The sequence below is a fragment of the Myxocyprinus asiaticus genome, chromosome 13 (assembly GCF_019703515.2).
Source record: "Myxocyprinus asiaticus isolate MX2 ecotype Aquarium Trade chromosome 13, UBuf_Myxa_2, whole genome shotgun sequence".
NCBI lineage: Eukaryota > Metazoa > Chordata > Actinopteri > Cypriniformes > Catostomidae > Myxocyprinus > Myxocyprinus asiaticus.
Window position 1 is genome coordinate 9,255,496 of NC_059356.1, and position 24,813 is coordinate 9,280,308.

General features: G+C 37.2%; 1 protein-coding gene across 1 annotated transcript in view; it reads right to left on the reverse strand.

Moving 5' to 3' along the window:
- The window catches only part of LOC127450792 (voltage-dependent calcium channel gamma-4 subunit-like), a 42,629-nt gene extending 20,975 nt beyond the window's left edge, over positions 1–21,654 (reverse strand). Inside the window, exon 1 of the mRNA XM_051715153.1 lies at positions 21,229–21,654. Within this exon, the coding sequence (XP_051571113.1) occupies positions 21,229–21,451 (223 nt within the window). The 5' untranslated portion in view covers positions 21,452–21,654. The remainder of the gene's footprint in view (positions 1–21,228) is intronic.
- Between the last annotated feature and the right edge of the window lie 3,159 nt (positions 21,655–24,813).

The following is a 24,813-nucleotide window of genomic DNA, read 5'->3' on the forward strand; positions in this document are numbered from 1 at the left end:
TAGGGGGTAATTGGCTCTTTTAACTGTAAGGCGGGACTTCCTTTCTACATCCGTTGACTTTTGGGCTGTTGAGCTGCTTGGTTGAGCATTCCAATTTCTCCCATCCATTTTAATAGAAGTGGCCTGTCTCTGCTAAATAATCTCTGGTTATGTATCTTTATATTCCAACATGTGAACAATATTGAAGATTAAGATATCAAGCAGAATGCAGCCCAGTACATTGCCCTTTAAACATCAAACAAAGAACAGACAACTCCAAAGTTGTGTATCCTTTCAAGTGGAAAATAGATCTATTTTTAAAGATGGAAAATATACAAATAACAGAACAAATACAAGTATCCTTCAAAGAACCATGGATCAACTGGAAAACATTTTCTATTGACTGTTCCTGTTAGAGAAGTGTAAAAAGAGATCTATGTTCAAAATAACAGAACAATAAAAAAGCACTGAATTTCTCTTAAAAAAACAAACAAAAAAAAACATTGGAACTGTTTAAACGGGTGTAGAGTTATAATGGAAATTGACTGCTAAAGAAAATTTGTTGACTATTTCTGTTATTAACTTTACTCATTTTTGCAGAGGCCAGCAGAAGATATTCATTAACAAAACATTTTAGTCATCCTTGGTGAACAATATGACATGGGGTTGCATCTTCTTTTTGCCGAGACTGTTGTGACGCAGTCACACAGGTCATCGTATTTCTCCCAGCCAATAGAGGTTCTCCTGCAGTAAGCCATGTAGAGGCCCATGTAGGTCCTGGAATGAATGCGACAACCCCTCACAAAGTGAAGCTATGACTGTCCAGATCCATGTTCACAGGGATTTCAGATAGTGAATGGTTTGTATCAGCATTTATTTCAATGCAAAGTAGTTGTCCAGTGATGCAGCTGTGAGTGACTGAGCCATTGCAGAGGCTCATCCATTATCTTCCAGCTTTCTGGGCAGTCCTCAGGTGACTTCAGTGGCTTCAGACACTTGGACCTATTGAGGTGTAGTCCATCTTCCAGTGCTTTTTGGAGTTTTTTCATTCCCTGAATTTGTAGCATATCTACATTGACTGGTAGGAGAGGGATTGTCCTTTATGATCTTGTACGTTGACTGCAGTAAGGAGAAGAGCACTCAGTCGAAATTGTTGCACTTGGTACTTCCTTCATTGTTGATGTTGTTGGGCCTCATGTGTTCAGATAGAAGACAAAGGCAGGCCTAACAGTCATAAAAACATAACTCAAGCCCCCACCTTCTAAGTCTTAATTTTACTGATAAAAATCGTGCCAAAATCAAACAAAGGGAGTCCAAAACAGACTACAGATCCATGAAGCCTTGCCCTCTAAAGGATCGAGCTCTCAACTCCTATTGGATGAGGCACACCACAGAACGTCCCTCAAACATGACATCATCAGGACTTCAAATAATTCTGAAATGCTTCCAGAGTTGCTTCCAGCGACTTTGTTCACCGAACACGGACGTAGCTTTTTGCTGCTCTCTGGTGCAACCTCGTGGCTTAAGGAAGTAATGTCCGACTTGAAACTGTGGCCATACAATCTCCATCTCGCTAGACGAGTTGAGATTACTCTGTGTTCAACCGAACACTCTAACGGATCCGAAGGAGACCGCCGAGCAATTCGCATCTTCATCCGTTGGCCTACAGAAGTGAAGAGATTAAAGATTTCTCTTCCATCTTCAATCAAGTCGACATTTCTGAGTTCTCCGCCAGCCTGCCGAGAATCAACAGCCGTACCGCCCTCTGAGAATCAACAGCCGTACCGCCCGCCGACAGCGCGAGGAAACGACCTCTCGTCATCACACGAGCCTCAAGAAACCGGGTCAAAGTTAAAGGACGGAGGAAAACACATTCTACCTCTGTCCTCATACGATTCAAGTAAGAGGTTACGTCTGGGCAGAGATAGAATATTATAGCGTGTTATTCTTGTGTTTCAAGGTTTTTGCTTGTACAGTTTACGGACCGCCATGTCCGCTCATTATTAATACTCAGGGTATTAATTATCACGAATTTGTTTTGCTGTATTGTGATCCAACCATATTGGATTGTTGTGCATTTTCGCCATCGCGGGTGAAACAGAAACGGAGTTCATCCATTAGAGTCAAATAACGCAGGACTTTTACGAGCCCTGCTCGTAAAACCGCGTCTCTGAGTGATGAACACAGCTGCTTTATCTCCAGCTATCGCAAAATCAGCTTTCGGGCTGTCACTTAATAATCTCTCTCTCTCTCTCTCTCTCTCTCTCTCACTAACCACACTGACACACACACACACACTGATACACACACACACCCTATGTGTTATAGGATTATTTTTATTTCCATATCTAATCATATCACTGTTTAGTTTGTAGTTGTAAGTCAGAAGTTTATTGACTGCATTGTATTAATTATTAATTGATATTACTGCATAAATAAACTTTGTTTATATTACAAAGAGAAGTGTTTTGGTTTGTTTTGCATACGCCTGTGTCATGCTGACGGGATGTCAGTGCTCGGATTCAAACCTTCATTCATTGTTTTTTTTTCCCGAAAATCGATATTCTTCGGATGTCGATTTTCCTAAGAAAACAATCTAATATTGAGACTGTTTTAATATTCGGTTATTAATCCTTGATTTCAGGGTGGTGCCCCATCAATGTTAATCCTTATTAATATTCTATTGATTTTTGATTATTGATAATTATCTTTGATTGAATTTGAATGATCAATAAGATAGTGTTAATTTTAATTAATGTTTCATCGACGTTAACAATTAACGATTATCTTTGATAACTGTTGATTTAAAGGATTAAAAAAAAGCTAACATTGATTCTCATCAATGTTCTATTGATTTTAATAATTAATAATGATCTTTGATAATTATTAATTATTGCTAATAACCAAACCCGCTCCTAAACTTAGCACACTACATTTACTGGAGTCCCATATGAGGTTTTAATGAGTTAGATCCAATTAATTAATTTAAATATTGATTAATAACTACAGAAATAATTATTAATTATTTCTGATAGTAACACTGATCTAAACAACCAGTAAAGCCCTACAATGATATTAGGTTTACAACATTGCAATTTGCATCTACCTGCCTCACACCTGACTTTAAGTGAACACATTGAAACATTTCGAACAGCATTTTTGCCCTCTTTGCATACACCTCTTTTCTGACTCCTTTTGTGACAATGGTCTTGACCAAATCAAACAATTCCTTTTTGGATGCTCCTTTTTGAAATTACTGCAGAATAATCCACTGTCACAGAAAGCAGAGCAAAGGCACTGGCAAAATGAGTCAAAAGCACAGGTATTAATGACACTTATGAGCATTTTGTCAACTCTAATAGGTGTTTTTGCCTGGTAGCTGCCATTTTTAATGAGATTAATTTTCAGGTTTGTGTCTGCATGCAGCCACTCTGTGCAAGGGGTCAGATAGGACAGTTGCTTTTTGGGAAGAACACTGAGGCCTTTCCAGTTTTCAACAGGGTCGTCTTCCACTATTTGTGATGTAACGTCTGGATCCTGCTCACTATGGTCAGTGTTTGTTTTAGTCTTTTGATTCTTTGTCTCAGTGTGCTCTGTTGTCTTCACTGGTGCAGAGGAGAGCCTCATGTTGCCCTCAAGGAATTCAAGGTGATGAATGACAAAGCGGTCCATTCGGATAGGGAGGCTTTCATGTTTGAATATGGTGATGGTGTCCAGGAATGGCAAAAAAACGTATCATGGCCAATGTCATGAATGCTTCCATTGTGGGGTTACACTGTATTTGAGCAGATGTAGTGATATGATTGTGTCCCAGTCCCAAGCTCTTTGTCACTCATCTCTTGTTTGGCTTTTCTTAATGTTGCCAGATTTGGTAGGTGGCTTGACTCTGGGTCACCAACATCCATCAGTTTGCAAGCCTCTGCTGCTTGCCATGCATGTGCTGGTTTTCGTCCCTCCCAGAGTTCTTTAGACACTTCTGTTCTCAGATCTGTCGATAACTTGCGCTTTGCTTTCCCAGTGTGGAGACTGTCATCAGCATTCTGGAACATGCACTTAAGCACAACTGGTTTGTCAGCCACTGGCATAGTCTCAACTGTTATAGACAGTTGTGCATCACACTCAGTGCAGTGCCCAATTATATCTATATAGTGAGATGCAACATTTGGATAAACATTTGCTTTCCTGAATCTTAGAGTACATGAGGACTTGATGCTTTTCCATATCTCTTCATTCAAGATCCATGCTCCACGTTTCAAGATGGTGTATTCTCTTTTGATGGTGTATATGTGTTGAGTGATTTTTCACTGTAAACATCTTTCTCAGGCCAAATTTGTAGCCATCTCTTATAAAAGAGACTGATCTCAAACTGTATGTCATAGCATTGATTTGTGACTGATCTTGACACTCGTGAATGAATGTCGTCTGAGCTGTATTCTGAGCTGTCACTGTTGGGATGTTTGTCTTGGACTTTTTTGTCATTATTGCATAGGCCAAGGACTTGCCATATATTGTGCCTGTTTGTCTTGACAAAAGTATAAAGGTTCTTTGGTGAAACTTTGTTGTCGAGTTGTTGACTTAAATTTACCCACACCTTTCTGAAGGAACTGCTATGTTCTGTCCTGCAAAAATCTGTTTCTTTGCAGCACTGATTACTTTGATGTCATCACTTCCACAAGCTGGCCCCCTTGGCATCTAATCAAAACACATTATTTTTAATGTAACTCCTACGCTAAGGGCACTGACTCATTTATACCATTCACATATCACATGATGGGGTTACTTGCTTATTCTTAAGGGGTAATAGACAAAAAAATCTATTTTCAAATGTTTCTACTTTCTTCCTTGGACACAAAAGGAGATGCTATGCAGAATGTTAGGCAGTGACAGCCTCAGTCTTTTTCACTTACACTACATCTTTTTTCAAATCGATGAAACTGAATGGGGGCTATAATTGCATAAAGTATATGGTTTTCTTGGACTTTACACCAGCAAAATATGTGAAAATGCAGTTATCTGATGAGCTTTGGGGGGGGGGTATCACAGCTTGTAAACCCTTACTAACACTTACTGTAGCCAACTAAGAGTCTTTCAGTTCTTGTTTTGGGGATTTTTGCCCATTCTTCCATGCAAAAGTCTTCTAGTTCTATAAGATCCTTGTGCCATCTTGCATGCACTGCTCTTTTGAGGTCTAGTCATAGGATTTCAATGATGTTTAGGTTGGGCGACTGTGAGGGCCATGGCAAAACCTTCAGCTTGCACCTCTTGAGGTAGTCCATTGTGGATTTTGAGATGTGTTTAGGATCATTGAGGTGTGAAGCCATCCTCATTTCATCTTCAGCTTTTTTACAAATGGTGGGATGTTTGCTTCCAGAATTTGCTGGTATTTAATTGAATCCATTCTTCCCTCTACCAATGAAATGTTCCCCATGCCACTGGCTGCAACACAAGCCCAAAGCATGATCGATCCACCCCCGTGCTTAACAGTTGGAGAGGTGTTCTTTTCATGAAATTCTGCACCCTTTTCCTTTTCCAGCCCTTGCTCATTGCGACCAAAAAGTTATATTTTAACTTCATCGGTCTGCAGGACTTGTTTCCAAAATGCATCAGGCTTGTTTAGATGTTCATTTGCAAACTTCTGACGCTGAATTTTGTGGTGAGGAGGCAGGAAAGGTTTTCTTCTCATGACTCTTCCATGAAGGTCATATTTGTGCAGGTGTCGCTGCACAGTAGAACAGTGCACCACTACTCCAGAGTCTGCTAAATCTTCCTGAAGGTCTTTTGCAGTCAAATGGGGGTTTTGATTTGCCTTTCTAGCAATCTTACGAGGAGTTCTCTCTGAAAGTTTTCTTGGTCTTCCAGACCTCAACTTGACATCCACTGTTCCTGTTAACTGCCATTTTAATTACATTAAAAACTGAGGAAATGTCTACATGAAAACACTTTGCGATCTTCTTATAGCTTTCTCCTGCTTTGTGGGCATCAATTATTTTAATTTTCAGAGTGCTTGGCAGCTGTTTAGAGGAGCCCATGGCTGCTGATTGTTGGGACAAGGTTTGAGGAGTGAGAGTATTTATAAAGCTTTGAAATTTGCATCACCTGGCCTTTCAAAATGATGATTGTGAACAAGCCATAGCCCTAACAAGCTAATTAATGTCTGAGACCTTGGTAAAAGTTATCTGAGAGCTCAAATCTCTTGGGGTGCCCAAACTTTTGCATGGTACTTCTTTCCTTTTTTCACTCTAAAATTGTACAAAACAAAAATAATACACTAATCTTGCTTAAAATGTTGAAAAGGTTTCATCTCTAACTTTATGCCTTTAGGAGATCAATTCATCTTCTACTCACTTAACTGTTCACAGTAACAGAAATTTTGACCAGGGGTGCCCAAACTTTTGCATGCCATTGTATGTCTGCAGTACATTTTAATTGTAATCCCCTGAAATGTGTATTATTGAGCACATCATAACTCACTGTTTTACGGCATGGCACAAAGATGTCTTAGACATACTGATGTGACCCACGCAGGATAAGTGGGTTAACTGACATGTTAATGAGTTTTTATTTAATGCTGAATAATAATAAAGTTTCACCTCTGTGAACTCTGCCATCATTTTCTTGTATTTTTTATTTATTTTTTATATGCTATAAATTGTCCTGGCCTGCACACATGCTTTGAGTACTTAAAGTATTGTAACTCAAACACATTGTAATGCTTACCTTTTTTTTCCTCCAAAGACAGATGTTATTTCCTTTTTCCCACAATGCAGTGCTTGAGGTAAATAACTCTTTTTTCCTACTCCTTTTCTACTCCTTTTTCTACAAGTCTATTCCATGTGACACAGCTTTTGTGTGGCCAAGCATGCCATTAATTGGGTCTGGTGTTATAAAAGGAGCAAATTAATTAGCATTGAATAGGTTTGAAAAAGTGGGGAATGTGTTTTGTAGTCTATTCATTGTATAAAATAAATAAAACTCTTAAAAAAAAAGAACAATATATAAAAAACAATGCACCTGATTACAACTGAAACATTATGCCACATATTCAGCCTATAAACACTTGCAGAAAAGTACCATGGCACTTGGTTGGGTTTTATTTATTTATTTGGAAACGTACCATGGTACTACTATGGTTTTCAGGATATTCCATGGTAAAAACATGGTATATTTTAAATGCCTTAAAGTACCAAGTAAATACCTTTGATACATAATTTACAGCTAAAAACAACTTGTTTTTCTCTCTCTTGCTCTCACTCTCTGATGTGTCTCCGTGTCAGTCAAGAGAGGGTCTTTATTTTGTCTTTATGAGGCTGGGTCTGCTTCAGTTACTGGGCCAATAAACAGCACCCATTAACCAAACAGTCTGAGTGGCTCTTTACCTGAACTTCTATGTTCTTAGTCAGAACTGGTTAAATTTTGGACAACATACTGGTATTTGGAAACCGTATTTTCATGATGTTCGGTTCGGATGTAAGCTGAATTGAATGTGATAGACAACAGATGCAAACATATAAGCATCCCATATTACTTTCTTAATGTGACATATTTCTATGTGAAAAGGACATTAAAGGTACAGTAATTTTTTGATGTCGAAGTGGCTTACATTGGCCTACAGTGACACCTAGTGGCCTGGATGCTGCATCATCACAAACACAGTAGTTTTCAGTTTCAGATGCCATTGTAGATATTCGCTATGCACAGTAAACCCGGATTAATTTAATCCATGAATGAAAGTGTCCAATAACAGGGCAGTTACTGATATTAAGCGAGTAGTATTCAGCTGGTCATGTGACTCTAAAATGGCAGCCCCCATGAGGGCACCCCTGCCCATTGTAAAACAGCTTTTATAAGATTACTGATATGACTAGAGTCTTCATCTCATGTGAATGGTCATGATTTTATCCATATGTTTCAAAATTACTTGTAAAACTTTTTAAATGAGGAAAAAAATAATACTGAGCAAACCTTTAAATGAAAAAGAAAAGAAGCGGGACGCCATTTTATCCATTGGGAATTGATAAGATTGTGTAAAAGGATCTATGTAGCGAACACCATGTACTGAGTCACGCCTGACGCTGGGGACACATGCGCATCACCATGACTCGCCGCTGCCTGGCTGCTCTAGCACCATGGACAGCTCCAGACCTTTATCAGCAGGGTGTGATGCTGGGTCAGGTTTTCAGATGAAAAGCGGTGATCACGGATGCATCCAACATGGGTTGGGGCACGCTGTGCGATGGACACCCGGCTTTCGGCACTTGGACAGGAGCAAAACAGGCGTAGCACATCAACTGCTTGGAAATGCTAGCTGTCTTCTTAGCTGTGAAAGCTTTTCCATTCCGACATAGTGAATCATCAGGTTCTGATTCGGTCAGACAATATGTCAGTGCTAACAATGATGAGCCTGGCGCAATGTGTGTGGTGAGCGCGGCATCTCCTCTCCCTGCAAGCGAAATATGTTCCGGGCTGTCTGAACCGCAGAGCAGACATGCTGTCATGCCAGGGACTGATGGCAGGGGAATGGAAACTTCATCCTCTGACGGTTCTGAGGATGAGCAGAATTGCTCAACGCGTAAGGTCTATGTAGCGACCATATCGGCATTTCATGCCCCAGAGGCTGGTTCCTCTAAAGGCAGGCATGATCTGATCATAAAGTTCCTTAGGGGAGCGAGGTGCTTGAACCCCCTTGCCCTGCTACAGTTCCAACATGGGACTTAAATCTGGTGATGAGGGCGCTCACGACCACCCCGTTCGAACCATTGGAATCTGTTGAGTTACGTGTGCTCTTTTTAAAGACTGTACTGCTGTTGGCTTTGGCCTCAGTCAAACGGGTTGGTGATATACAGGCGCTGTCGATTGACAGTTCATATCTGGAATTCGTTCCAGGGCTTTTAAAAGCCACCATCAAACTCCAAAAATGTTATGTGCCTAAGGTTCTTTCCACACCCTTCAGCCCCCAGTCACATCCTCCACAGTTTTAGCAATAAATGCGTTGAGTTAATATGCCTTATTAATAAAAATTGTTACCCACCATAGGCACATTATCCAACTTATATCAATGTTAAATTAGCGATCTGGAAAGATTTCACCGTGACGCCATCTGACCAGCTTTTGGTCAGGGAATTTGTCCCAATACGGGACAAATTGCGTCCCATATAGATTCGATACGGGACGCATAATTTTATTTTTAAATACGGGACGGGTGGCAACCCTAATTGCACTGCACTGTACCATGGCTTAGATAAACATCATGTGATGAGATTCTTTGTCTATGACAGTATGCTCTGTGCATCTTTTTGAAAAATAATAATAAAGTAGCTTAAATATAGCGAGATACTTTTGCAGTGTAACTTGCTACTTTTTCTGAGGTGTAGCTTTTAACTTGGCTAGCAAAATGTTTTGAGTAGCTTGCCCAACACTGTCTGGAGCAGATGTATATAAAGTTTTATTTCACATCAGGCTGCACATGTTTCTTCCCTCTCACTCGCGGCAGGCACAGAAAAATTTCCTCTTGCAAGACGAGCAATGGAAATCACTTTGGTGGTGGTGCAGGAAGCGGATTTCCAAAACGTTGGCTTGCAAGTCGCTATGGATGTTTTTACATTTGAGTCTTCTTTAAATCTGTGCATGCTTGCAAGTTATTTTCCCACCGAGCGGGCTTTTTAAAGTCGCCTTTGGTGAGTCAAGTCCCTCATCGGGCTATGTTGACGTTCATTTTGCTCATCAAAAATGAATGCTCTGCGTAAGTCGCCTAGAAAATTACTATTTTAGGCTAGGTATGCCAATTACTATTATTTGTATTATGATTTTTACCCCGCTGATCAACAAGGCTATTTTCAACAATGTTCTGACTGCTTCACTGGTTAAACTGTCTTTTATTTTGTGTGCACATCATTTTTAGACAGGGTTGCCAGGTCCAGCCCAAAGTCTGCTTAAAACCCACCCAAAAGATGCAAAAAAATAGCCTAAAATTTTAGTTTCCAATCACTGTGGAAAACTACCACCCATGACCTTAAAATGCATGTTTTAGCATCCCTCGTAATAAGTTTTTTTGGACTGTTCGCAATGGCATACAACTATATGTTGTTTTGCAGTATGTATAGCCTACTGTGCACAGTATGTGAATTTTCTGCATGCACGGAGTACCTTGATGATCTACACTACCATTCCAAAGTCTGGAATCACTACAACATTTTTGTTTTTGAAAGAAATGGATGCTTCTGTTCACCAAGGATGCATCATACTGTGTAAAAATACTGCCACAAACATTAGTAATTTGAAATATAATGGTAATCTAAATAAAACAAATTTATTTATTTAAAAATTCAAAAACCTGTGATGGTAATAGGGCTGCAACTAACGATTATTTTGATAATTGACTAATCTAACGATTATAGAACGATTATTCGACTATTCGGGCGATTATTGCAACGATTAATCATTAGCTCTAAACCGACTATTCAGCTTGTGCCCCGACTTACACTACCAGTCAAAAGTTTTGAAACACTTGACTGAAATGTTTCTCATGATCTTAAAAATCTTTTGATCTGAAGGCGTATGCTTAAATATTTGAAATTAGTTTTGTAGACAAAAATATAATTGTGCCACCATATTAATTTATTTCATTATAAAACTAAATGTAATAAAAAAAATTTAAAAAAAGTTTTGAAATGGATGACTTGGACCAAATAATAAAGAAAAGCAGCCAATAAGTGCCCAACATAGATGGGAACTCCTTCAATACTGTTTAAAAAGCATCCCAGGGTGATACCTCAAGAAGTTGGTTGAGAAAATGTCAAGAGTACATGTCTGCAAATTCTAGGCAAAGGGTGACTACTTTGAAGATGCTAAAATATAACACAGTTTTGATTTATTTTGGATTTTGTTTAGTCACAACATAATTCCCATAGTTCCATTTATGTTATTCCATAGTTTTGATGACTTTACTATTATTCTAAAATGTGAAGAAAAAAAAATTATAATAAAGAATGAGTGTTTCAAAACTTTTGACCGGTAGTGTAAAAGGTTGTATTAAACATGCTTGCTAACAATAAAGAGGACAAATTCATCTTTTAAAAATACCTCTAAATGACATTCACTGAATTAAAGGGAAAAATAAACGTTTCATTATGTTTAATTCAGTAAAATAAATTAACTGCAAAAAATCCTATTGTTATCAAGTGTTTTTGTCTTGTTTTCCATTTAAAATCCTAAAAAACAAGATACATTTACTTGAGAAGCAACATATCATATATTTAGACGTGCTTTAAGAGAATGTATCTTAAATATAAGTGTATTTTGTATATAAGTGTATTTTTTCACTTGGTTATACTTCTGCCAGTGCAGTAAAGACAAAATCTACTTTTATTCAAGATCTATTCTCTAAAAGCAAGTCTAAATATCTTATATGCTGCTTCTCAGGTGAATGCATCTTTTTTTAAAAGGAGTTTTAGATATTTATATTGGAAAACAAGCCAAAACAAAAACAAATCAAAAATGAATTTTGTTGCAGTGTATAATGGTGTGAAGACTACCCTCTCTCATCTTTCTATTCACTTCAATCCATCTTTAACTCTCAAAAAAACAAACTCTTTCTTATTAATAAAGCTGCATTTTGCCAATTTTCTTCATGATAAGAAATGCACAGTTACATATATTATGATTCAATAAGTTGCCATCGCGTTATAATCTTGCTGCTTTAGGGCACGCACTCGATGGATGAGGTCCCCGCAACAGAGTGCGCATCAGCCAGGTGCAGTTTCAATCTCTCCCACTTAGATCGGGACACTTCGCGCAACTCATAGAAGAGGCGCTGACCGCACAGAGAAATGCCAGTTTCCTTATTATTTGAACTTTAATAAAGCTATAATGCGTTAAATATAACTGCATTAAAGATGTAACTCCAGGGTGTTTCCTTTAAAGACGCTCGACACGCAAGTGTTGTTTATGCTTAGCGTCAGCTCCGGCTCCACTTATTCCACAGCGAGTGTGCTTCTGTATTTACTTATTTGGTATTTGAGTATAATTCCCTCATACTTTGCGATCTACATCACCTGAAGCTGTTTGGAAAGTTTAGAGTGCATCTGGACTGTGAGCTGTGTCTTCTTCCTCTACTCAGTCAGGCGTGAGCTGCAGTGCTGCTCTCAAGCACCATCATTAGTTTCATATCTGATCTCATGTTACATTAAATAACATCAAACGACTATTCGACAACGAAAATTTTTGTCGGCAATTTTTTGTCGATGTTGTCGATAACGTCGACTAATCGTTTCAGTCTTAGATGGCAAGGCCCCATTTTCAGCAGTCGTAACTCCATACTAGTCATTTCTAGTGGAGGATTCTTGGATAAACAAAGTTTGAGGAATAAAGCATGTTTATAAACAGAAATAGTCATTTGTAACATTATAAATGTCTTTATAAAAATCTTTGTGTCTTAACATAAAGCATTCTTGGTGGAAAGTATAATTTTCTTTCAAAAGCATACAAATTTCATTGTGATTCCAAACTTGAATGATAATGTACTACAGTAGCTTCATTTGCCAAAATATTCAAAATACAACCAGCGCACATTGCATGGAATACCATATCCCATGATCACCTGAGGTCAATATCAATTTTTAATGTGTTGACAGACTTAATCAGAAGTAATATCAAGCCTTATATTTAATCTTTCAATATTCTTCTTAACTCATTGTTTGATTGGACAGTCAAATTATGTCAGAAAAGGCATTCTGACACAAAAGTGGAATTATTTCCATATATTATTGTAGGACATTTGGTAGTATAAATGTACACGGGATAGGTTAAAATGCCCACGTACCCCCACCATTATATGTAAGGAAATTTAGCATGTGTGAGCTAGGAATTAAACTGTTCTTATTCTACATTATTATGTGAGGAAATTTATAAATGGAATTAGTCGTGTTCGACAACCATTATAAATTAGATAAATGACAAATAACTAGATTATTTGTCTGAATAAAATTCTCCACCATTAAAATCGTAATACAAGTCTCGTTGTATCCGCTCACAATTTCTATTGTAAGGAATTAGCTTTAATAAGGGAATTATGATTAATTCACTTATTGGAGTCATATTATTCTCATGGCTTATTAAAAATAATATCACACATATTTTAGGTATAGCTTTGAAGTGAAATCTTTTAAAAACAGGGATGTGATTATTTATCATAATATAACACAGTCAAATTATCTTTGTATACAGACAAACTTTATTGCTATTCTAAACATAAACCAATCTAACACATAAAACATGAAACAGGTTGTTGAGTGATGACAGAATGTGAAATAAATGATCAATACAGAGAAAATGAACTTTATGGAGTCTGTTGACAATGCCTTAAGAACCATTTATCCTTTTTTGAGTCCAACTCGATTTGCAATCGGATTAACCAAAGTATTTAACTAATACACCAGCACTTTGAGCAAAAGTCTGGAGATGTGCTTGCGTGTCGTTGCGTTTCCTTGCGTTGTGTTTCCTTGCGTTGCATTTCCTTGTGTTGCTTAGTTCTTTGGCGTTTGAAGAAGTTCGTTTCGTTGATGTCTTGGACTCTATTATGATTTCTGATAGTTTGTTGTCTTGATGGATGATGAGGTGGGCTTTGAAGCGAGGCCTTCTGCAAGGAAGACTCACGACTCCCGTTGGGTGCGTGAACTGTAGAGCAGAGAGTGAGAGGCTTCCTCGGGACTTTGTGTCCCGAGTTTTTCCTTGGACTCTACATGGCACGGAGGATGAGCTGAAGAGCAAGAGACCGTTCCAAGAGCAGTTCTAAGAGCAGAAGAGGAGGAGAGCAGAAGGAAGATGCTCCTCGGTAGGAAACTTTTTGAACTGAAATTGGCTGCACCCCAAAGGTGTCTTGAGCCATTCAGAAGTGACTTTTCAGAGTCACATGGTCAACTGGTCTGTCCTTTTCAAAGTTGATTTACAATCCTTTGTGTGAAGAATCCTTACATCCTTCCTGCTCAAAATAGTGAATGTTTAATCATGAACTTTTATATCTTGAAAACAGTGCAAGAGACATGACATTCGTTGTCATCAACATTCTCTACGTAAACCAGAAAGCATTTACATACTAAATGTGACATACTTTCATTACTATTATATGTGTAAGTAACAAAACATGAAAATCCCTGGTTACAAATCATACTGGTTAATTCATTGGTTTTACAACATTGATAAAACATTACACATTATGAGAAACCTGATTGTCAGGGTATACTATCAGGTTAAGCCTTAAATAGATATCATTCTTAGTAGAATAAGATGAATAATACAAGATTAAAAATGATAATCATTGATTTGCAAGTTTTAAGTGATTACAAATCAATACACATTTTAAAAGGTACATCAGGCTCTAATAATTTGTCAGTTATAACAGTGATCACAGGTCATAGAGTCATTTTAAGAATTATCTAGCAAGGCTAGGTATTGTGTACATTGTGGGTTTAATTGCATTCTGTACATTTTAGAGGGTTAACTCAGCGAAGTACAGCGTTCATGGATTCCTTTTTAGCTGCTGTTTGCAGGATAATAATAATCATGATGTCTCGTGATCTGATGAGTCTAAGTGTAGCAAATTGGTTTGTATCGGAGGACAAAACAGAGTGTGTTCGGAGTCTTTCTCAGGAATTCCAGGGAGTGTGTTCTCTGTCTTTTATTGCCCGTAACCTTTGCATTTAGGGCCTCTTTGCAGAGAAGTTCTCAAGTCATGTGCAATCTGGACAAGTCTCTTAGTTAGTTTTATTGGCCAGATGTGAGCATCAGCTAGGTTTCTTGATGCCTTAGTCAACAGATTCTTTTAATTTATGACATTGAGGAATTCCAGGATTAAAAGGTTGGGGTTTCTAGATTGAAGTCATATTGCCAGCAATTATTCTGCCTCTGATATCCTACATTATTAATAAATTAACACCTGGACAGCATAATAAATAAATATTAAATAAATGTGACTACAGTGCAATGTAGTGTACAATATGAATGATTTTAACTTGGCTTGCTTGCATATCTGTTTATTCTTAGTATCTCTTTTATTACTTGAAACACTTTATTTTTAGTTTTTAAATTAACTGTTTTTGTCAGTTTGCCTCATTTTTGTGAACCACTAGTTTGACATGCTTTGAAAGAGAGATATAGCCTGTTACTATACTACTGCATGTTACAAGTACAACGTGTCTCACTGATTTTGCCATCCATATGTCTACAAACCTAAATTCTACAGTATTTGCATATTTGAGGGTGCGTTCCATTCTGAAGTGATCATCCCTGAGCACTATTTCCTTCGAAGACTTTACCATCCACGGTGAGAGCTTTGGAGGGCTAAATGGTGTGGGGCTCACAAATAAGGGTCATTCAGAACTCAATTTTTAAGTCATTATTATTGGAAATTCTGTTTGAAGTGATCCTACAGCATAACTATCATGATTGTTCTCCCTTCAAAGTGCCCTTCGGAGAGTGATTTATCCTGTTTGGAACGCAGTTTTAGTTGTCGTTTGGAAAACCTTCTCCAATATTTCACCTATTATTGTTGTTAATTGCTGTTCCTCAAAAGACTGATATGCTCAGCAAGCTTCTGATGTGTGGATGTGACTCAATTAATGTGTATCACGAGCCGCCTTCACTTAAAGTTAAAGGTTTGAACAAATGTAGACTCTGGGCAATAGTGATGCTTGCCTTGGGAAACAGCACTTAAAAGCTACTTTTGAAGCAGCAGCTTACAGCTGTGTTGTGTTTACATCATATGTCTCTTGGCAAACACTACTGGTTTATTTGATCCCACAGAGGTTAGTGCAGGAAAAGTGGAGAGAATGATGCGAGTGCTCCTGGCTTGATCTCAATGCTCGTTATGGCTCTGTTATTCAGTGTGGATCAGTGATGGAAGTCAGAGCCGGTGGCTAATTAGAGACTCTCTGGCCTTTCAGCCGCTGCATTTAATTACAGATCTGTTGCGCAAACTGAGAATGGCAAAGTGACAGTTTTTCCTTTCCAATCCTCCCTAATCTTACAAACAAAGAGATAAGCATAGATCCACATCCATTCACTACTCAGGGCTGAAGGCAAGGAATATTTTACTTATTTACTTATTATTTACTTATTTTTGGATTAGATTTTGTTTGTATAGTTCAAATCTCAAGGTAAAGCTCAAGGATCTATCTACCTATCTATCTATCTAGGCTCTATTTCTGTGCGCAACATCTTATCTAATTTTTGTGAGAGCTAAGAGCATTTGCATTTAATTTTTAGATTCCACCAGCAGGTGGTAAAAAAAAGGGCATGTGCATCCATCGCCACTTGTCCTGGAACCTATCCCAGCTGTCTCAGGCTGAAGGCAGGGTAACACCCTGGACAGGTGGCCAGGGCAACACACACAGACATTCACACTCTCACCCTCAGGCAATTTAGAGTCTCCAATTAACATAAACTGCATGTTTTTGGACTTGTGGGGTAAACCAGAACACCCAGAAACCCACACGAACACAGGGAGAACATGCAAACTCCACACAGAAAGGCCAAGTTGAGCCGGGACTCGAACCCTGTGACCTTCTTGCTGTGAGGCGACAATGCTACCCACTCACTATTGTAGCCGTTAAAATCTACTATTGTAGAGTATTTTTGTAAAACCATGTACTCGAGATCATGGTTTATGTTTCGATTCTTATTACTGTTGTGTTTATATTTACAATTGTATTTATGATTAAATTTGTATTGGTATTTTTCCACCTATTGTCTTAGATTGATTTTTAAGTCACTGCAAAATGGGCCAGTGAAAGAAGTTAGAGAGGGTAAATTATTTGTAATTGGGGAGATGGTTATACAATTATTTTTAACACTTCATTATTTTAAATATTTTTTTAATTATAGTTTACAATGTAATTTGAATAATAAAAAAAATTGGTTAAAGTTTTTCATGTTTAAATAAATGAATAACATTTTTAAAGCAAAATTGTCTGGTACAAGTGAAGTGTGTGCAAAAAAACAAAACAAGGACTCAAGGATGCAAGACATTTAACAAGGATTCAGTTAATGCACAAAAGAACATAAGTCCATATTTCTATTCTTCTAATTAATTTCATACAGTCCATTTATTCTAATAACTTCATATGAATGCGCTGTCTTTGTTTCTATCGCTGGTGCTTGACAGGGAATGTACAATATAATAGGATGCAGACGCTGCAATATCCGGAGAAGAACCTCAGAATTAAATTGCACTGGACGCATCCCATTAGCGCTTCGCACATGCAATTTCACCAAACCCACTTGAGCCTAGACTAAGTGCACTCTTGTCTCTTGTCCAATCAGTACTCATTGAATGTCTCTTGTCCAATCTGGTTCCAGTTATATAACAGTTAGTTCCAGTCCTCGAATCTGATTGGACAAGAGACGTTTAATGAGTATTCATGTCTCAGAACATTAGCACTCGGATGCTTCACTATTTGTATCACTCTACTCGTGTTCGTGCCGTTCTAAACTAAAGTGTAAGAGCAGTGCAGATGTGTAAAAACTAGATGTGTCTCTTTAGATTTATTTTTGTGACATCGCAGATTTTAGCCAGCAGTGGCAGCAAAAAAACATTTGTGTGTAAATGAGTCAGCCGAGGTGACGTGCTTCACCAGTCAGTCAGTATTTTCATTCATCGACACTCTATGATTTCTCGGATTACTACTACACTACTAAAGCTGGGAAATATCTTTAGCTTTAAGGCTCATCACAGCTGGGAGACACAACAGACTAATTTCACAAACTCAAGGCACTTACCTCTTACCTGAGTTTCCACATTGGAGAAGAAATACTGTTTAAAATGGCGGAGGAGACTGCGGTTTCTATAGTGAATGACTCCTGAACACTGGCTACCACAAAATAGGGAGGAACACCCCCACTTGGATGGCTATTTTTCCACTGAGAAAATAGGATGAATTTCACCAAAATGATATTATCTTCAGAAAGCTGACTAACACACTAAAGCATCTTTGCTTGGGAGTGGCAGCAGAGACAGGTGATCGCTCACTCTCTCACTCACTCTCTCTCACACACACACACACACACACACACACACATCCTCGTTTCTCTAATAACTTGTTAGAAACAGCCAAAGCCATGATACTAGTTCTAAAGTGATGTTTTTGAGAGGCTTGGACAATAATTTGGTTTAAACCAGCAACGGCAGATTCTGCTCCGTCGTGTAAGAATGTTGTTCCATGCACAAATGCATTTTTTGTGACTGTACTAAGTTTTTCCTCATTGTTTAAAATGTATTTGTTCATTGAACTGTTGTTTATTAACAATATCACACTCGCAATCATGCTATATGGCCCTAAATCAGCACTGCTGTGATTGCCTATGGCACTTGGCCTGCGGCCTCGTGCCTGCAGCCAATCACAGCAGTGCTTATGTTGGAGCATATAGCACGATTGCGAGTGTGATATTGCTTAAATGTATCTTATACATTTGATTTTAGACATCAGATTTTGGTCAGAGAATATATATACATATTTTAATGAGATGTTCATATTTACTTTAATATTTTAATAAATTATATAAAATGATATATATTTAAAATTAATTATTATTTTATACAATAATTTACATATATAAAAATACTTTTTTTAAATGTACACATTTTATATATTAGATTTTGATCGCAGAAGAATACAAGTATTCAAAGTAAGCAATCGAGCAGAAATTTTATTATACTGGCAAGGCATATGCATTTTTTCTTTTCTGGTCAATGTTAATAAAAAAAATGGCCTACTGTGATCACTGCTCTCTGGCTTTGAATATCAGCAGCACAAGTGCAGATTCTGTTGCACATTCATTTATCCTCTTTGTACATACATCTGATGCTGCTTTCTTCTTTCTCTGGGTGAATACACTGTCATCAGATCTTTTAACATTATAAAATGACAAAATCCTACGTAGGTACCGATTAATATTCGGTGTCGAATATTTATTTGATTGTGAAAGACAAACTGTTGATTTTCCTTTACCAATATGGAGACATCTGTTGTTAATTTGAAGCCTGAAGATGCCATCATTACACTTTCAGAAAGGATAAGTTGTAAGTTGCCAATATTCATCACCTATGATGTCCTTGTTTAGCCTATGTACGCAAATATGATGTAATCATCATTCTGACTGTCTGTGCCAAAGCACTCAAAGCCGAAACTGCATACGCTAAGGGAATTTGCTGAATTTATACACAGGTACTGTATATGTTATTAAAACATATGTCTCTCTTTCTGTCTCTTTCTCCTCTGTCTGTCCTTTTTCTTTTCTATGGACAATGGCAAGAAGCAACAGATTCATCTATTTTTAAAACATTAGCCACGTTACCATAGCGATTTCAGACATATTGTTTCCAAGCAACAGCATTAAATGCAAGAAAGACATGAATGAATGAAGAGGTTTATGAGGGAACCTCTGGACTGATTGCGCCTTTCTGTCCATTCAAGAAACTTGTTTATGTCAGAGAAATGGAAAGCATTTTCAGTGTTTTCCAAGTGAATGTCGAGTTATATAAAAGGAACAGCTCACCCAAAATAAAAATTCTGCCATCATTTACACACCCTCTTGTCATTCCAAACCGGTGTGGAACACAAAAGGATATGTTAGGCAGAATAATAGCCTCAGTCACCATTCACTTCCATTGCATCTTTTTTTTTTTTTTTTTTTTTTTTTATACAATGAAAGTGAATGAGGAAAACATTCAGCCTGTTTCACTGAAGAAAGAAAATCATATCGGTTCGGAACAAAATGAGGGGGAGAATATGATCATGAGCGCACTTAAATGCATGTTAAATGCTTCAAATGTAAACCGAAAACGTGTAAACGTATTAAACGACTAGTTTATCGTAAGGTCATAAACGACATAAGATTAAACCGGTCAACACGGGTAGATTTTTTTTTGTCGATTACGCGTTGCATGCAAACATCATTACCAGCATTCTTACCGTCTTGCCTTTCAAAGTATACTCTTCTGACCACGATTGAATACGAACGCGTACAATGCATGCGCACTGCATCAACGGCAAGTGCAAGCGCCGACGATGTACACAGTGTTGAGAAAATCTGGGCCGTGAGCAGACTGTGCTGATGATGAAATTTGTGCCACGCATACTGTGCACAAAGCGATCACCAACGTGGATAACCGAAGTATACTTTGGCCTTTATCAAATGTATGCAAATGTCGTGCACATGCCGCTTCACGGGTTGACGTCAAAACCAGAGAATAATGCGATCATTTCAAATCTCATGTAAACGCAGATTTCTTGCTTTGTAGTATTTTTTAAATAAGCTGATTTTTGGGAGTAATAAGCATATTGGTGTGCAAGTAAATGGGCTAAATGTTTTCATTTTTGGGTGTACTGTCCCTTTAATGGATTTAGGTTTCATTTAAGAATCAACTTAGTCTCAGATGTTTTTCTTAAAATTCCTTTGGGAGACATAAAAATAGACATATTTAAGAAAATTACTGATCATATTGGTAGATTTTATAGCTATGAAATGAATATGGATCGAATAGGTCTTCGAAGAATTTGATTAGAAATGTGAGCTTATATTGAAATCTTGGCCAAATCTGAGATATTAGATAAACTCATTGTTGAGATCTCTTTTTTTAAACTCTCTTTTTTTAAAAAAACAAACAAAAACAAAACAAAAAACTTGAGATTAATGTGAGATTATTGGTGTTTTTGTTCTCAGAGGAAAAGCAGATTTAAAGGTGCTGTAAGCGATTTTAACAGTTCTAAAAGCAACAGTAGCACAACTTGCATTGACAACCGTCAAACTGACCGCGGCCAATTCTTGTTCTTCCATTTTTCCTCAGTTTACAGATACTAGTGCTGTCACAGAAACAAGTGTAATATTTCTGCTTGTCATTTCATTAAAACGATTGTTTACAGCACCTTTAAGCAGAAGTCTCCATTTGCTCTGTAGGAGAAACTGTTGAGATATTATAGATATCTCATTTGTGATGGGAAGGAAAAAGTTTTTTTTTTTTTTTTTTTGGAGTGTTTCCAGATACGTTAAATCCCTTTTGCATACAAATTTAAATCAATCACACCGTTAAATACGAACTACGCACGCTACTCCAACATCTTTCGCGCATCATCTGCTATTTCTGAGTTCACTTGGATGCTGATAAGAAACAAAAGCCTTACAATACAGCCAGCCTTCATTGTCTGAAGACAATTAACTTAATTCTAAGAAAGACAGATGTGAACACATATGGTTGCCTACCTTCTATACAGCAGATCCTCCACAGCCCGGAGTGCGTGAGATCTCCGTGGACCTTCTTGGGTTGCGTCTGCGTCTCGTCCGTGGTGATGTTGGTGGCATTACAGATATAAGCCCGAGAATAAAGCCAATAGTCGGTCCCGATCGCGATGCTCATCAAACTAAACGCCACAAAAGCCCCGACGGTGGCCAGCAGCACCTGTATCCCACGGTCACACCAAGCCATGGCCACTCATATTAGTCACAACAACAATAATCCACACATTGTTCAAACACAGACAAGCGTCATGATTTGGCGTCCACTTGCGCCGCTTTGTTCTGATTGTCGATCTGGTCGCGAGCGCGTCAGGAAACTTGAGCGCTTCTCCTCCACATGTTGCTGCTGTTCAAATACTGAGCCGCTCTGAGTTCACGCATCATCACATCTGCTTTCTGTGGGTTATTTTGAGTTTTGAGAATCGCCTACTTCAAATCCCTCTTTTCCAAACTCATAAAGCTTTGATTTGGAAAAGCGATCTTAAAACCCCACCTTCAGTCACAAGAACCAATGAGAGACACAAATGACCTTAAGAATGAGATGCTCTCTGGATGATGAAGATGATGGTGATGAAAAATCTGAGATAAAAAAAATAAAATAAATAATAATAATAAAAAATAAATATATTCATGAAAAGTACAACTCATAAAACAGACTAAAGGCACTGCGAAGCAGAAAACTGAGGTTTGATACTTTTGAAATGCATTAATAGCCAATGTTTATATAATTTATGCTTAATGAAATAATTGAATCAATGCAAGATACTGCTGAACTTACAAAGACTATAAGCGGATTTGCAGAAATATACAGTAGTCTTGATCAGCAATAGTAAAAAAAAAAATGAAAAATCCATACAACTCTATAGATAGACAGAGAGATGACTGACAGATAGACAGATAGATAGATAGACAGACAGATGACTGACAGATAGACAGATAGATAGATAGACAGACAGATGACTGACAGATAGACAGACAGATAGACAGATGATAGACAGACAGATGATAGATAGATAGATAGACAGACAGATGATAGATAAATTATGGATGAAATAGATTAAATGAAAGAATAAATAGAATAAAATTATATACATATAACACTGTATATACTAATATATATATATGCGCCTATTCTTAAGATTTGCACATTTCAATTTCATATCAAATTTCCATCAAATTGAGTTCTTTAATGAAAAATAAAAATATAATATAAATAATATAAAACTCAAAAAATAAGTGTATATACTGTATATTAATAAAAATATATATTAATAACATTACAAATATTTAATTTTTATTCATTTCATATAAAGATAACTATTCAATCTGATGAAAATTTGTTATGAAATTAAAATATGTAAATATTACAAATATTTTAAGTATATACTGTGGATATAAAAAGTCTACACACCCCTGCTAAAACAGCAGGTTTTTGTGATGTAAAAAATTAAACAAAGATAAATCATATCAGACTTTTTGCACCTTTAAATGTAAAAAATTACAACCTATGCAATGCCACTGAAAACCAAAGTGACAAATTTAAAAAACACTTATAACCTAACTGCATCAGTGTGCACATCCCTGAACTAATACTTAGTTGAAGCACCCTTTTTATTACAGGACTCAATCTGTTTGGATAAGAGTCTATTATCTTGGCACATCTTGACTTGGAAATATTTTCCCACTCTTCTTTGCAAAAACATTCCAGATCTGTCAAATTGCGAGGGCATCTCCTGTGTATCTCAGGTCCCCCCACAGATTTTCTATAGGATTCAGGTCTGGGCTCTGTCTGGGCCATTCCAAAATATTAATCTTTTTTTGCTGAAGCCATTCTTTTGTTGAGTTGGATGTGTGTTTTGGATCATTGTCATGCTGAAAGGTGAAAGATCTCTTCATTTTCAGCTTTCTAGCAGACACCAGAAGGTTCTGTGCCAAAATTGACTGGTACTTGGAGCTATTCATGATTTCCTCCACCTTTACTAAACCGCAGTTCCAGCTGAAGAAAAGCAGCCCCAAAGCATGATGCTGCCACCACCATGCTTCACCGTGGGTATGGTGTTCTTTTGCTGATGTGCTGTGTTGTTTTTGCGCCAAACATACCTTTTACAATTTTGGGTTCAATATTGGTCTCATCAGACCATAACACATTTTTCCACATGGTTTTGGGTGACTGGATATAGGTTTTTGTCGGACTTGGATGTTTTTTTTTTCATCAGAAAAGACTTGGTCTTGCCACCCTGCCCCATAGCCCAGACAGATGAAGAACATGGGAGATAGTTGTCACATGTAGGGAGCAACCAGTACTTCCCAGAAAGAGCTGCAGCTCCTTTAATGTTGCTGTAGGCCTCTTGACAGCCTCCCTGACCAGTTTTCTCTTTGTCTTCTCATCAATTTTGGAGGGACGTCCTGTTCTCGATAATGTCACTGTTGTGCCATACTTTCTCCACTTGTTGATGACTGTCTTCACTGTGTCCATGGTATATCTAATGCCTTGTAAAAAAAAACTGTAGCCCTCACCTGAGCGATACCTTTCAACAATGAGATCCCATTAATGCTTTGTAAGCTCTTTGTGGCCCATGGCTCTTGTAGTAGCATGCAACCCAGAAGATTTCAGAAAAATCCTACAAGAACAGCTGAGGTTTATTTGGAGTTAATCAGAGTCAATTCAGGTGAAGACAGGTGTGTACTATTTCACATTAGCTTGATGACTGGTTGATTCTGAACACAGCCACATACCTAATTATAAAAGGATGTGCACACATATGCAGTTAAGTTATTCTAAGTTTTTTATTTTTATTTATTTTCTCTGAAATGTGTCACTTTGGTTTTCAGTGGCACTGCATACATTGTAATTTTTACATTAAAGGTGTAAAAAGTCTGATATGATTTATCTTTGTTTCATTTTTTATATCACAAAAACCTGCTGTTTTAACAGGGGTGTGTAGAGTTTTTATATCCACTGTATACTGTACTCTGCAAAACTTTTTGGAAATTTAACTGAAAAAGAATGTGAAAATGCTACAGTAAAAAAAAAAAAAAAATATATATATATATATATATATATATATATATATATATATATATATATATAATAATATATATATATATATATATATATTTGGCATTTGGTTAACGGGTTACCATAAACAGTAAAAAATTCTAAATATTCTTTTTGACAACATGTAATTTTACAGTAAAATACTGCAAAAAAAAAAAAAACTTTTTAGAACTAAAAAGTATGATTTGCCTTATAGTTAATGGTGAAAAATTATATTATGTTTAACAAGACAACAAGCACTACTTTTGTGGTAAACTACTGCTCAAATATGTGGCAAGACACATTATTGGCCATTCTTTCCAAATATAGGGTGTTTGGCTGAACTGAGATTTTATCATATAAATAATTTCACCATCCAGAGTACCATGCACTTCTAAAAGACCACTGACAGATAGAAATATATAATTATATTACATAGATTTTGAAAGCACAGTGAAAGTGCATGCTGTATACTAATAAGGGATATTTTATTACATTGCACAGCCACAGGACAT